The sequence below is a fragment of the Castor canadensis genome, chromosome 12, assembly GCF_047511655.1.
Source record: "Castor canadensis chromosome 12, mCasCan1.hap1v2, whole genome shotgun sequence".
Classification (NCBI taxonomy): domain Eukaryota; kingdom Metazoa; phylum Chordata; class Mammalia; order Rodentia; family Castoridae; genus Castor; species Castor canadensis.
In genome coordinates, this window is record NC_133397.1 from 52,978,917 (window position 1) to 52,993,282 (window position 14,366).

General features: G+C 35.3%; 1 protein-coding gene across 7 annotated transcripts in view; it reads right to left on the minus strand.

Moving 5' to 3' along the window:
- The window catches only part of Pus10 (pseudouridine synthase 10), a 76,200-nt gene extending 61,880 nt beyond the window's left edge, over positions 1-14,320 (minus strand). For 3 of the 7 annotated variants that reach the window (XM_074049801.1, XM_074049802.1, XM_074049796.1), the window contains exons 1-4: positions 13,884-14,005; positions 10,256-10,396; positions 6,813-7,067; positions 5,894-5,980 (exon numbers count right to left, since the gene is read on the minus strand). In XM_074049801.1, the coding sequence (XP_073905902.1) occupies positions 5,894-5,980; positions 6,813-7,067; positions 10,256-10,381 (468 nt within the window). In that variant the 5' untranslated portion in view covers positions 10,382-10,396; positions 13,884-14,005. The other 4 variants (XM_074049799.1, XM_074049800.1, XM_074049798.1 and 1 more) reach the window with 4 other exon arrangements.
- Positions 14,321-14,366: the final 46 nt, after the last annotated feature.

Consider the following 14,366-nt stretch of genomic DNA (forward strand, 5'->3'; position numbering starts at 1 on the left):
TACTTAAAACATAATAAGGTTATTGTCTACCCCTGGACTCATCCATGAGGCTCCTTTAAAAAATTCTTAATGGGAAGAGACAGCAATCGTTACATATTGCATGTTTTATAGTGTCTCTTTCAGTAACTTTGGAAAAATATGCTTTGCATGGATAAATGAATCATGTAGAGTTTGAAGGAAGCTCTTACCAAAACTAAGACTATAAATTCTAAAACTTCCTTCATAAGCTCAGAAAGGCCTTACAGTATGAAGTAAACCTTGGGATAGTCTTAAATGGTGGTTGAGACTGAACAAACACATATTTAGGAAGGGTGCCTCTCATACAAAATAAAATCTGAGAAGCCATGGACAATGGAGAAAAAAGCAAAAACATGTGCAGAATCAGAGTTAGCTTAATGAATGAAGACAGACCTACATAAACAATATGAATTTAAATATGATGCTCTATATTTGTAGTAGAATTTAGAGCTATGAACTAAACATAATTAGAAAAAGTATCCTTTAGAAAAAGTAAACACACCAATCAACAACACAGGGTGAAATTTTACTGATGTATCCAATTAAGAAAGATCCTAGGAGTAATGCCTGGCAATTCAAGAGACTTCTATACACACAACATTTGAGTACGTGTACTCTCACTTCTTGGTTTTGTTTTGTTTGTTTTAAGACAGTCATTCTATAGCCCAGGACAGCCTTGAATTCATGATCCTCCTGTCTCAGCCTCCGAGTGCTGGAATTACAGGTGTGCACCACTACATCAGTGAGTATGTATGTGCATTCTTAGGACAAGGAGATTTGTTACTTTCTTCAGAGGCTAAATGAAATCAATGATCCCAAATTGGTTAAGAACCCACAGATTTGAGTAAAGACCAAGTCTTTTGAATACTTATTTATAAAAATTTAAGAAAACATAATTTTTAAATAAAAAATGCTACCACAGAATTTGTACCTTTTTTCGTAGCTACTTTTCTAAGGCTGTGTATCATTTGTAGGACTTAGTGCAATAAATGAAAGGGACAAGTTTTGATTGGAGAAATAAAATCCAACAATATCATATTGCTTACTAAGAAGTCGGGTGTTTCACACAACCAAAGTTACATTTAAGAGGCAGTGTATAATCCATTTAAAGTCAATAGATTGAGCAAAATGTCTCCTGTGCACTACCCATGAGATGGGACTAATAAAACAAACTGATAGTACAATGTTGCCCCCTACTGGATTCAACTAGCAAAGATAAACCTAAATTAAAATTTTAGTGTTACTAGAATATTCTTTTCCCATAAATTTGAGGTTAGCCTAATATTAGCATAAGTCTGGGACATTCATTCTATAGTAGTTTTAGGGGAGTTCTGTGGCATGGAAGTGTAGAGAAATCAATCATGAATATAAGGTACCCAAAAAAAAAGTTACTACCACAAATATTCTTCTTAAAGCTATGTAAGATCTAAGAGTTGAAAAGTCTTAACAAAATCTTCCTCCTACGTATCTCTGTTTCCTAGCCTTAGCTTAAACACCTTAGTGTTAGAAAATTTACCATCTCTGAAACAGTCTATTCTGTTCTTGGTAAGTCCTTATAGATGGAAATTATTTCACCCTGCGTCTATTCCTGTAGCAGTTTAATCCCTCTTTCATAAGGAAGCCCCTCAAATACTTAAGGAAAGCAAATTCATCCTACCGAATCATTTATTATACAAATCAAACAATTCATGTTCCCTCATTGTGGCTCTTGTGACCAGGTTTCAGATGTCTCTACAATAACAAATGCATTAAATCACCTAAATGTGTATTTTTCTACTGCTGCTATAACAAATAACCACAAATTTAGGGCTTTAAAACAACACAAAGTTTTTCCATCTAGCTCTTGTCCCACACAGGTTTACTGGACTAAAATCAAGTTATCAGAAGGGCACCTTTCTGGATAATCTAGGAGTAAACCCATTTCCTTGCCTTTCCTATTTTCAAGAGGCCACTCACAGCTCCTTGGCTCATGGCCTCCTTCCTCCATTTTAAAAACAAGCAATGTTGCATGCCTCTGACCATTTTTATAATCATGTCTCCCTGACTCTGATGTCAGTCAAGGAAGGTGCCTTTACAGTCTTGTGGTTAGGGTAAGCCTACCTTAAGGATCCAAGATAATCTCCCCACGTTAGAGTCCTTAACCTTAACCATACCTGCAAAATTCCTTTTTTCATGTATTCTAACTAGAATGTGGACAAAACAAAATGCCTTTTTGTCCTTGTTCCTTCTGAAGTAGAAAGCTCCGTCTGAACATAGCACTCCAAGAACAACCAGCACAAGTTAAAAATGATTGTCACCTTCCTCATTCTAGATACTATATTTTGATATCTGGACTAAGACCTAAATGGGTTATCTATATTGTACTAATTCTTACTGTCTAATTATCTAATTGTCTTATTAACTAATTCTTACTTAAAACCCCTGACCTTTCCCTATAAACACAAATTCTTAAGTCACTCCTGCCTCATCCTTTACTTAGCAGTTGTGTTTTATACCCAAGTATAAGAACTTATGTTTATTCCTATCAAGTCCATCTCGTCAGATTTTCTCTACTCATAAGATCTTCTGGAATCTTAATTCTAACACTCAATCTATCTGCTATACTCTCAACACTGTGTCACGTACACTTATAGTGAGGGTTCTCATTGCATCATCACTGCTAGGTATTATGGACAGGACAGAGTAGGAAAGAGTTGTGCTGTACATTAAAAATCTCCTTGAAACTGAGTGGTTTTTGAGTTTCAATAAGTACGCAAATCATCAAAGAGCTTCTACTTCCGGATATTATAATTTATGAGTCTGTATCAAGGCCCAGCAATTTGTTTTTAAACTTCCCCCAACTGAGCTTCATATGTCTGGTCTGCAGGCCACATTTGAGAAAATATTGTCCAGTTTAGTACTTGTCATTAATCAGCTCCTTTTGGGTATGACCAGTCTGGCACAATCCAACCAATTGTCTTCAGATCCTGCCCATGTTTCCTGCCACTTTCAGGAAGTTATCATGAGAAAGAAGTCTGGTCAAATGACTTGCTGAAAACTAGTCATGCTGGTGCAACTGTATTTCCATGCTCTACCAGTTCTGCTAGCCTGTAAAAGAATGATGCACAAACAATTTGCTCTTAGCTAACCTATTCTGTGTTGGCAACCAATTCTTCCTTATTAATTCCTGATCAAGAATCTTGCCAGGGTTTCAGGGTCAAGCTCACCAGATGATAGTTTATAGAAGCAACTTTGTTCATCTTTGGAAAAGTGGAACTGCTTTCACCTGCCTCTAGGCATTTGGAAAATCTGTTATCTTTTTTAAAGGCCTCAAAGATCATGGACAGTTCCAATTCTTTCTGAATCTGTCTTGGAATATAATTAACCTAGTCCGGAAAACTTGAACCCATTTAGAAAAGCTTCACCATGTAGGGTTTCCATTCTCCCTTACTAATTCTATCCTTTTAAGTATGAAGGCCACATTTTTCTTGACAGGACAGAAGCAAGTAGGATTTTCAGAGTTCTGCTTTCTTTATATAATGCATCAGCAGATCCATCTACTTTTTCTTTCTTTTTTTTTTTTTTTTTTTGCTCTAAACATAACTTTAAGTATCCTAAATCTTCCTTAGCAATTCTTGCAAGCTTTTATCATTACTCACTTTAATTTTCTAGTTGCTATTCTATCAGACTTAAGCCTCCTTCTTCCATTGGCATTTGGCTTTACCTCTCCTATATTTCTTTTGAAATTGATCTCAAGTTTGCAGAAAACTTAATTGCTGGATTTGGGCAACAGTTACACAGGGATTCATAAGGACAGTCATACTACTTTTTGTGTTTTTAAAAACAGTCACATAAATATATAAATGTATTTATGTAAATACACAGAAAGGTAGCAATCTCCCATTTCTGTTTTTCCTTCTCCTCCTTCTGCAAGCGTGACACCACATCCCCAGAAATCTAGGATGTGAAACTATGTATTTCTTGGAAAATTATTATTATTGAATGGATAAAAATGCTACTTGCTCGTGGAAATGAAAACAATAAAACACTGAACACACTAAACTGTAGAAATGTATTAATTCTCCAATAAATGGAATAGTCATATGTTTCTACTAAATAGCTTACTAGTTAAAAACAGTTACAAAAAGTAGAGCTTAAGTAGAATAATTTTTTTTAAAAACCATCTTACATTTCTAGTATAGAACATAAATACCTCATAGTACTCAGTAAATATTAAACTATTTGAATGATAACAATAGACAACAAAAAAATTAGAAGTATAAACTGAGAGGAAAGGTTCGGTGATGAGATACATAACCACATTTAGAAAATACACTTTTTATTACTGTTTTTGATACTCAAACATTGCAACACTTATGAGTCACTCAGCCTCTGGAAGTCTGTTTCTCTCTACCAAAATTGGACGTAAAGGTGAACAATCAGCAAAAAACACTCTGATGATTGACTAGAAAATGACTCTGTTTATCAACTCCAGAATATCATCAACCCATTTATTCTTCCATTTGCTCAGCTACCTGGTTATCAACAGGTATTATCTAAAGTCATTCTGTTCTTTTTTCACTTCCAGCTCTTCTCTATCATTCTATCCAGTTTTAATAAGTCTTCATTCAATCTTTGTCCTACTTGTGGCTAATTAACAAACATACTCAAAGAAAGTAAAGGGGACTGGAGATGTAGCTCAGAGGTAGAGCACTTGCCTAGCATGTGCAAGGCCCTGGGTTTAATCACCAGTATCAGAAAAAAGAAAAGATAAAATAAAAAAAGAGAGTGATAGTGTAAGACATGATGTTCTGGTGATGCTTTGGGATTCTAGAGAGAAGATACCTCGTAAATAGAAGTGGATATGTTTAGAACCCACAGTTGTAATTTGGAATTACAAAAGCAATTCCAAATGAAATTATATTTCATTTAACAATATTAACAAAAATAAACCAAAGGCTATATTTCTCCCTTTTAGCATTAGCTAGAAGAGGTGCTACCTTTTATATTTTATTCCAGAGAATAAGGTTTATCATAATTGAAATGACCTAACCTACGACTATTACAAAACACACATATCTTTCTTAACTGATCTCTGGAGTTCTGGTCAAATCTTTTTCTCTATCATGCCTTATACAGAATTAAGGTTCAATAAATATTTGCTACTAAATGAGGATTTATTTACTTTCACACCCAGCTTGTTTTTGAGATGGGATGGGGGTAGGGAGGCTCACTAACATTTTGTCCGGACTGGCCTCAATCCATGATTCTCCCAATCTCCACCTCCTGAGTCACTGGGATTATAGATGTGTGCCATCACACCTGGCCTAAATGAGGATCTTTTAAAAACATGCATAGGAGTTGTGTGTATAGCTCAACATGTGTGAGGCCCCAGGCTCCATCCTTAACAAAAAGATGAATGAATGGATGAATGAACAAAGGCAGTCCAGGGAAGAATAAACTAATTTGAAGCAATAATTCTGTTTTCATTCATTTACTAAACAAGTATTGGTGGAGTTAGTGGCTATAAATTGCTTAAATCATTCAATAAGTACACAAAATGTGAAAATTTTAGTGAAGGGGGTAAATATATTTAAGCCCTTTTGTAAATGTCACAATGTACCCTTAATACAGTAAGGAATATTTTTACATTACCACTTCTATTTTATCATAAGAAATATTTCTGTATTACCATGCATACATTTCTATATTATCATAAGGAATATTTCTAGCATACCAAATCCATGCTAGAAATTCCTACATGCATTTCACAGATATGTTTTTGTTTTGTTTTGTTTTGTTATTGTGGTGTGTTGTCCATGCTACACAGGCACTCTACCTCTGAACTATATTGAGCCCCCATGTCACATATACTTTAAATGTACAAATGACTTACCTCTCTTACAGAAAGCTGTGGTGGGAAGGAAACCGAAAATACCAGGTTGGTGAATTCAAACCCAGAAGCCTCAACCTTTTGGCACACCTAAAAAAAGTATCACAATTATGTAAATTTCCAAGAATTACTGAAAATGCTACTCTAATCTTCCCAACATGAATTTCTATCCAGGAAATGACACTGCAAAATGTCCAAACTCTCACATTTAGGAGCTGGGCATGTACCTCAGCAGTAAAGTGCTTGCCTAGCATGTACCAAGCCCTGAGTTCAATCCCTAGCACTGCTATGAACAAACAAACAAACAAACAACAAAAAACTTTTCACATTTAAGTGGGGAACTCTAACAAACATCTTGATATTAAATATTTGCTAACTATGACCTGGAAGACTAATATCATAAGGTACGAAATCAGCCATGACTGACACCTACAGAACAATCTGTTGAGCATCAAAATAGCTTTCTATTAGGTCACCTCATAATTTTTAAGTGTCTTGAAATAAACTCTTGACAGCAGGAAACAAAAGGTAATCCCACAATCAATCATTTACTTTTTACAAGGCTGTAACTCTTGTCTTTTCTAGGTAATAATAGCTATGACTAAGAACTTTTCTCTAACAGCTTAGCTATGTTACATAGCAAAAGGAAAACTGCTCTGTTTTTTTCAAGTGAATAGCATTCATGATTAAAATAGATTAAATATATATATATACATATATATATTTCATTAATTTTCAGATATATTGATACAAAGAATAGCAGGCTTTGGTTGTAAAAAAAAAATCAGAAAATGTTTTATTGATCCATTGGTGTGCAACAAATTGATATGAATGGCACTGTCCCTTTCTGTACTAGAATTCTAAGCCTTAAGCATGAGAATGTCTCCATAGTTGCACCTACAATAAGAAACAGATTATTTACCTTTTTAATAAACTCTTTCTCACAGAATTCTTGGAGAATTCCTAGGCAAACATTGCATACGCTCAAATTTGAGTTCTTGGAAGCAATGTTTCCATCTTCAGTGACAGAGATCCTGCCCTCTCCGTTCTGACTCAGGTTATCAATCCCATCTTCTAGTTCTTGCAGCCGAATTTTCTTGGGAGGTGGGTTTGGCACTTCCAAAATTAATTCATCTTTTCCAGTTTCCAAAAATTTCTGTAGATCATTGACCAACTCCTGAAAAGTTAGTAAGAGAAAAAGTAATAACCCTTTTACAATGTCTTGAAGCTTTCTAGATAAGATGAAGCATGAAAATACAAGTGTAAATTATAACATATCACAGAGTTGTACGATGTTGATTATATCAATTCTGGAGCCATCAATTTATTTTATTAGCTAGCACTTGCTTTCTAGGGAATTTAAGAATTTAGCTAACCCTTATTATGCATATTAGAATATTTTTCCAAAAGAGTTCCATATATCAGTACAGTTAAAATCCTAAATCTTAAGCAGAAAGGCTCCATTAACAAATTTATTAATTTGGTTTGGGGGTCTATTGTGAGGATCATTCACTTGGTAATTTCAGTAAAAACGTCAATTCTAATCATTAAAACATAATGGTACAAACTGGGCTGGAGATATAGCCAGTGGTAGAGTGCCTACTTAGCATACATGAGGCCCTGGAATCTAACCCCAACCCTAGCATGAAAAAAAGAAAAGAGAAAAAATAATACACACTAAATTTCTATCCTTGCTAAATTATTTAACAACTTCACAATAACTAAAACCTCACAAATACAGTATTTGTTTGGTACAAGTCTATTAAGTGAAATAATTTTGAGACGATTTAATAAACAGTGTACACAGATGTTGGCAGTGCTGAAACATGGCACCACAATTACAAACTATTTATATGCACTAATTTAAACACGTCTTCTACTATATACTTGTTCATCTAATTTCTGTCATTCCTTGTAGTAGAATGCAAAAACTGGCATTCTTTTGAACCCATTTCTATAGTTCTGATAGTCTGCTATCTAAATATTCACAGACTTTTCCTGTATTTAAATAGGCAGGTTTTATTATTCAGTTGTTGAATAAATATCCTTTGAAACTTACTCAGATTATATTCTATTGATTCAAAGGGAAAAAAATTTTTTACTCAAGTTTAATTCATTTTATTGAGACATCAGCTCTCCAATTTTAACAAAGAAATACTCATAAATACATACACATACAGGTATATTATGGTCCACACAAATGTTTATTATTACCTCATATCTTCAATGTTAGCATATATACACACACATGTACATATAGTTATATGAATGGAACAGATTGAAATGTAAGAACATTTCAAAAATAGTTTACAGACATTTTTATATATTTATTTACATAAAATGTCACAAAGAAAATCTGATAATACAGTCTCTATATAATACACATTTGGAATCTTACAGCACATGTATAGAATAACAGGTTATGATATCTCTGAAAAATGTATAAGGAAGGTTATACAAAACAAGTTTATTATTTTATAGCAGTCACATTGTATATATGTGAATCTAAACATGTATATTAACCATCATGCATATGTACCACTTTCAGATTTCAAAGCCTGTTTTCACAGACTTGATTGGATATTGTTCCTTAAAATATTGTGAGGTAGATGTTATCATTCCCATTTATAGACGAATAAACTGAAGCTATAAAGTGGAAGAACTGGGATTCAAATTCATGTCTTCTAGCTCCAAATCCTAGCCTTTGGAGTCAGACACTGTTCAAATCTTAGCTTGCTCACTTAATAGTTTTTTAACTTTAGGCAGGTTGTTTAACCTCCTTGTGTCTCAGTATTTTCATCTGAAAATAGGGACAATCATAATCTATTCTCACCTAACAGATTGTTATTATGAGGATTATATGAGAGCTTGACATAAAGAAATGCTAAGTGAATACTGGGTATTATTAATATGTCAAAAATAAAAGCAACTAATTATATAGGAAAATGATAGTTATTGCTGATTCCCAGGCAATTTTAAAAATAAAATTGAGTGTATGTGTTTATATATATTTATATAATATATAAATATATATATTTATGTAAATATATATAATATATAATTATATATTTATATAATATATAATTATATATTTATGTAAATATATATAATATATAATTATATATTTATATAATATATAATATATATATTTATATAATATAAATACATATGTATATAATTACTATCAGATATTAAAAAGAAATGTCACTACAAGAATCAAACATTTTTCACAAATGTTATATTTACACATATATTTTTGGTGGTTACTGGGGCTTGAGATCAGACTTTCACTCTACCACTGGAGCCTCATCCTCAGACCTTTTTGTTTCAGTTTATTTTTCATGTAGGGTCTCACTTTTGCCTGGGGCTGGCCTCCAATGGATCCTATCTCTGCCTCCAGAATAGCTGGGCATTCAGATGTGTGACACGAAGCCACACTTCTTCTTTGAGATAGGGTCTTGCCAACTTTTTGCCTGGGCTGGCTTGAACTACAATCCTCCTACCCTCTGCCTCCCAAGGAGCTGAGATTACAGGCATAATCCATACTTGACTATGGGAAACTATTTTATTAGATGACGAAGCTCTCTGTACATTGCCATAAATGTCAAAGATTTCTGAATATTACTTTTGCTATTACTAATAGCAGCAATAACGATGATAAGCATTTACTTCTAGAGTTCCATATACAGTCATGCACTGCATGTTTCAGTCAACAATGGACTACATTTACAAATGGTGGTCCCTTATGACTACACTGCCTAGGACATGGTAACCATCTTATTTTAAGTATACTGTCTAGTGTTCACATAACCACAAAATCGTCTAAAGACTCATTTCCCAGAACATATCCCCTTCATTAAGAGACACGTGACTGTGCATAGGTATAAAAACAAACGGTAGGCTAATGGCTCAGTGATAGAAGACTGCCCAACATGTGTGAGGGTCTGGGTTCAATCCCCAGCACCACAATAATAAGTAAATAAATAAACACAAATGGTAATACAGAGCAAGAAAAAAACAAACTCAAATGCTTCTACTTAACAGAAGAACTCCCTTCCTGTTGTACCTTGTTAATAACTGATGAGAAGCAGTGGTTTGTGATACTCTGTTCAGATGTACCAGGAAATTCCTCCAAAAACATCCCTCCCTACACTAAATGTTAGATACAGGTGTAAACTCTTAAAAAGCAACTTACATTCCTGAGACTAATTTCTAAGATAATAACAATTCCAAAATAACCATAACAATGATTATTTTATTATAGTTTTTTATATTTAGTGACAAGTTATGGTTGCTTGCCCTCAAAGGTACAGATATTCATTTTAAAATACAGAAAACATTTGTTAATTTAAAAACTTAAAATACCTTGTATGGAAGTTTGTAAGGTACATGAACATCCACACCACAGAGTCTGAAGATACATCTTGGACAGGTGCCAGAATTGAGCAACAGCTGAGCCACAGGTTTGTTTTCCTCAGTCAGCGGAAACATACTAAATGATTACAACTAGAAAGAAAAAAGAAAAATTGTGTTTTTCTATCACAGATACGTTATCACCCTCAGTAATAAAAACTAGCTTTTAGGCTGGTCCGAAGATACTCAGCTACCTCCATTGATTGTTCACAACCAGTTACAGATTGAATTCCTTGTTCTATACTTTCCCCTTTTCTCAGTACTGCACTTGACTAGTCTTAAAACAAAGCAAACTAGCTTTTATTTGTAAAATACTACTTAGTACTCTTCAATAATGCCCTTTTCATTATATGCACAGTCTAACATAAGAACTTGAAGGAAGTTTAGGAGATGGGTTAAGTAGCAAGTGCAATGGCACTAACCTATAGCTGCACTTACTGGGGAGCCTAAGGCAGAAACATCATTTTAGGATATGATGTTTCCAGAAAGTGAGATCTCCACACATACCCTTTTCTCTCTCTCTCTTTCTCTCTCAATCTCTCTCTCTCTCAACAGTACTACACTTTGAACTCAGGGCCTTGTTCTTGCTAGGCCAGTGCTCTACCACTTAAGCCATGCCACCCAGCCCTGTGAGATCCTATCTCAAAAAAAAAAAAAAGATGGATTAAGTAAAGGCATCTAATTGTCAAGGATTTTAGTATTCTGGATTATGATAAAGTGCATCAATATAACCAAGTCAAATCAAAAGAAAACAAAAGTAGCTGGGTGTGGTGGCTCACACCTGTAATCCAAGCTACTCAGATCCCACAGATCCCAGGTCAAAGTTTGAGGCCAGCCCAGGCAAAAAGTGTGACAGACTCCATTTCAATCAACAAAAACTGGGCATAGTGGCTGCACACTACCAGGGAAGCATAAACAGGAGAATCTTTATCCAGGACAGTCCGGGTATAAACACAAATCCCTATCTCAAAAATAACCAAAGTAAGGACTACAGAGTGACTCAAGTGGTAGAGTGACTGACTGCCTAGCAAGCTCAAGACCCTGAGATCAAACCACAGTAATAAAAGTAATAAAAATAGTGGTTGCATCTGAAAATACTAAGGAAAACAAGTGTGAACTCATACTTTTAATTTTACACCATTCAGAATTAAGAAGACAGTAGCTAATTCATTAAACTCTTCCTATTAAAAATTAAAAATGAGTTTGCTGGAAAAAATTTAGACCAGTTACATTATATAATTCTTGGTTAGCCTTAATGACAGCTTTGCAATCACATATGAAACCAAACAGATCAGTAAGGTCCCTAAAAAAATCAACTTAATCTGTTGATATAATTCAATTTACAACTATTAGTTAAATGAGAAAAAAATTGCATCCAAAAGTAAAACTTCCAGCAAAAAAAAGTGCAAAATATTTTAGAGTAAATATTTGCCTAAAATGTTGCCAATTTTTGAAATTTGAATACACTCACATAGAAAAAAATACTAGATAGAGAAAAGGGGAATCTGATACAAATTTCCAGTTGCCAGGAAAGAAGGGTACTAAAAATTCAAATTACCCGATCACTGCATATTTGGCAAAAAAAGATATGATTAGTCAATCAGTCCATATTTACTTTAAAATAACTAGCTAGCAATATTTTATAAACAATATTGCATGGCAAAGTTGTGGAGTGGTATAACTGGGTCATAAAGATAAAAGAGTAGCACTTCTCAATTTGTGCAATTTCATAATTCAAATATACTTGCTTAAAATTAATGAGAGAATGAAGCTCTTAACAACAGCTTACTATAAAGAAGTGAGTCTTATATTTAGTCTGTTTTCCATCCCTTTAAAACTCACTATTTATTTCCATGTTTCTGAATGTATGTGGCCACTAATCAAGGAGATCCTTGACACAAAATAATGAGGAAGACAGATATACAGAACTCTTTACCATAAAAATCAGCTCAGCAGACACAACTATAGAGGAAAAAATAAAAACTGACAGATGGCCTTTGGCAATGTTCTAATTCAGGTGAATACATGAATTACCAAGGAGAGGAAGAAAAGTGAGTCAAGCTTGTCTGGACACAATAGTGCAACTTTCAGACACCAAGATTGGGAAACACCAGGATTGCCTAAATAAATCTGGGCTCCAGAGTATTTTCACCAAAGTACTTAGATTATGGGGCGAACACCCAAATGAATCTCTGTCTGGTCAAGTTATTATTTAAATTATCTGAATCTGTCTGTTTAATTCTGAGACGAGACTGGGATTCTGTGAGAAGCTGAAAATAAGCATTTAAGTGCATTCCCTTGCACAGAAATAATTTCTGTCTCACCCATCAGGTTGTTTTTTCTACTCCTTTCCATTAGCTAAGGTCAAGGATTCAACTTAATGCAGAATTAACCTTTAACTCAAAAGGAAAAACAAATACATCCTTCTCCGATTAAAAAAAAAAAAGCCACCATAACTACTCTATAAGGATACTCTGTAGTGAAGCTTTTCCCAAGGACTTAGATAGCTACCTTCAAATTAATGCTCCCTTTCCTTTGATTTCAAGACTGAATATTATTTCTCCAATAGGTTACCTAGAATAAAGATAGCACGCCAAGAAATTACATTTCAATCTCCTGGCTCTGAGAAGTTCCCAAACCTGTTAAGAATTGCAAAACTTCCTGTCCTTAACCTGAAGAAGTCTAAAACAAAACAAAACCACATCTTAAGTGTTAATAATTGAGCTATGTATTTATAGCACTCTCAACACCACTTTCACCTAATGATAACCTACTGACTGCTTGAGCACGTTTACATTAAAAGGAGGAAAGATGCTTTCAATTTGGTCGTTTCATCTTGATTTAATAGAAATGACATGATTTCCTACAAAGAAAACAGTTGTCCCCTGTTAGACCTTGTTTGAGAGCAAATCCTAGAAATGCATCTCACACTAAGTTTTCCACTGTTAGTTGCCTTTGGTAAGACTTTTGCTTTTTGTTTACGTGTTTTGTTGTCGTTGTTGCTTTTAACAGAAAGAACTTTGGAAAAATGGCAACAGAAGTGCCTCCCGAGTGTCAGGATCTCGACGGGGTTTGAATCCCTCTCCACATGCCGGCCACTTCTAGGCCAGTCTGAATTAATGGAAAGGAAGGACCTCTTGGATAATTACAAAAAACATTCATCAGGAAGGAGAGAAGGTGCAGAACATGAGAATAAAAAACACCAAAATGACCAGAATCTCGCATGTGAGATCTCGAATGACACGGGTGTCATTCGTCCCGTGGCTTTGAGGGATGGGAACGTGGAACGTGGACTTCCAGGCAAGGAGGTGCTTACAACATCAATGGGCTACTGATATACTCAGCTATAGAATCTACCCTGGGCTCCAGGAAAGTTCATCCCAAAGTCTAACCTCGAGTCTCTGATTTGATCAAGCAAGACCTTACCATTTTTGCTCAGATCCAAGAAACTTCCCACTTACTCCTCATGGGTAACAAGGCGGCTCCTGCAAGAGAAAAACCGACTCCCAAAACGACTTCCTCCAGGTACATCTCTCCCGCACTTAGTGAGCAACCCCCACCCCAGACCTCCCCGCCTTACCTTCTCCCAAGATGCTGAAGCTTTAAGATTTAACCCCTTACGACCCTCACCCGGAACGGGGAAGAATAAAGACAACGCACCTAATCGCGCTTGGCAATTCCATTCCCCAAGGAAACAAAAGCCTTAGAACAAAAGTACCAGGCCTCTTTAGAGAGGAACGAGCCAACTTACTTTTGCTTATTTGCAGGGAAATCTGTAAAACCGCTGGTTTGCAATCTCACACGCCCCCTCCCGTGCGAATGCAAGAGTTGGTGGGGTGGGGCATTACTTCGCGCCGGAGTGGTCTCCTTCTAGACAAGCCCCGGTGGGGTTTGGTGTCTAGGCCATACTAGCCGCAACCAGAAATATCGATGAGAATTAACTCTGAAGTTTCCAATGGAAACTCTTTCTTGGAGTAACTAAAGAGAGCACTCACTCAGGCCCTCCTCCTCCCCCGAATTATTGGCGTCCTCTCGCCCTCTAGTCCCAGGCGACACTGCACCT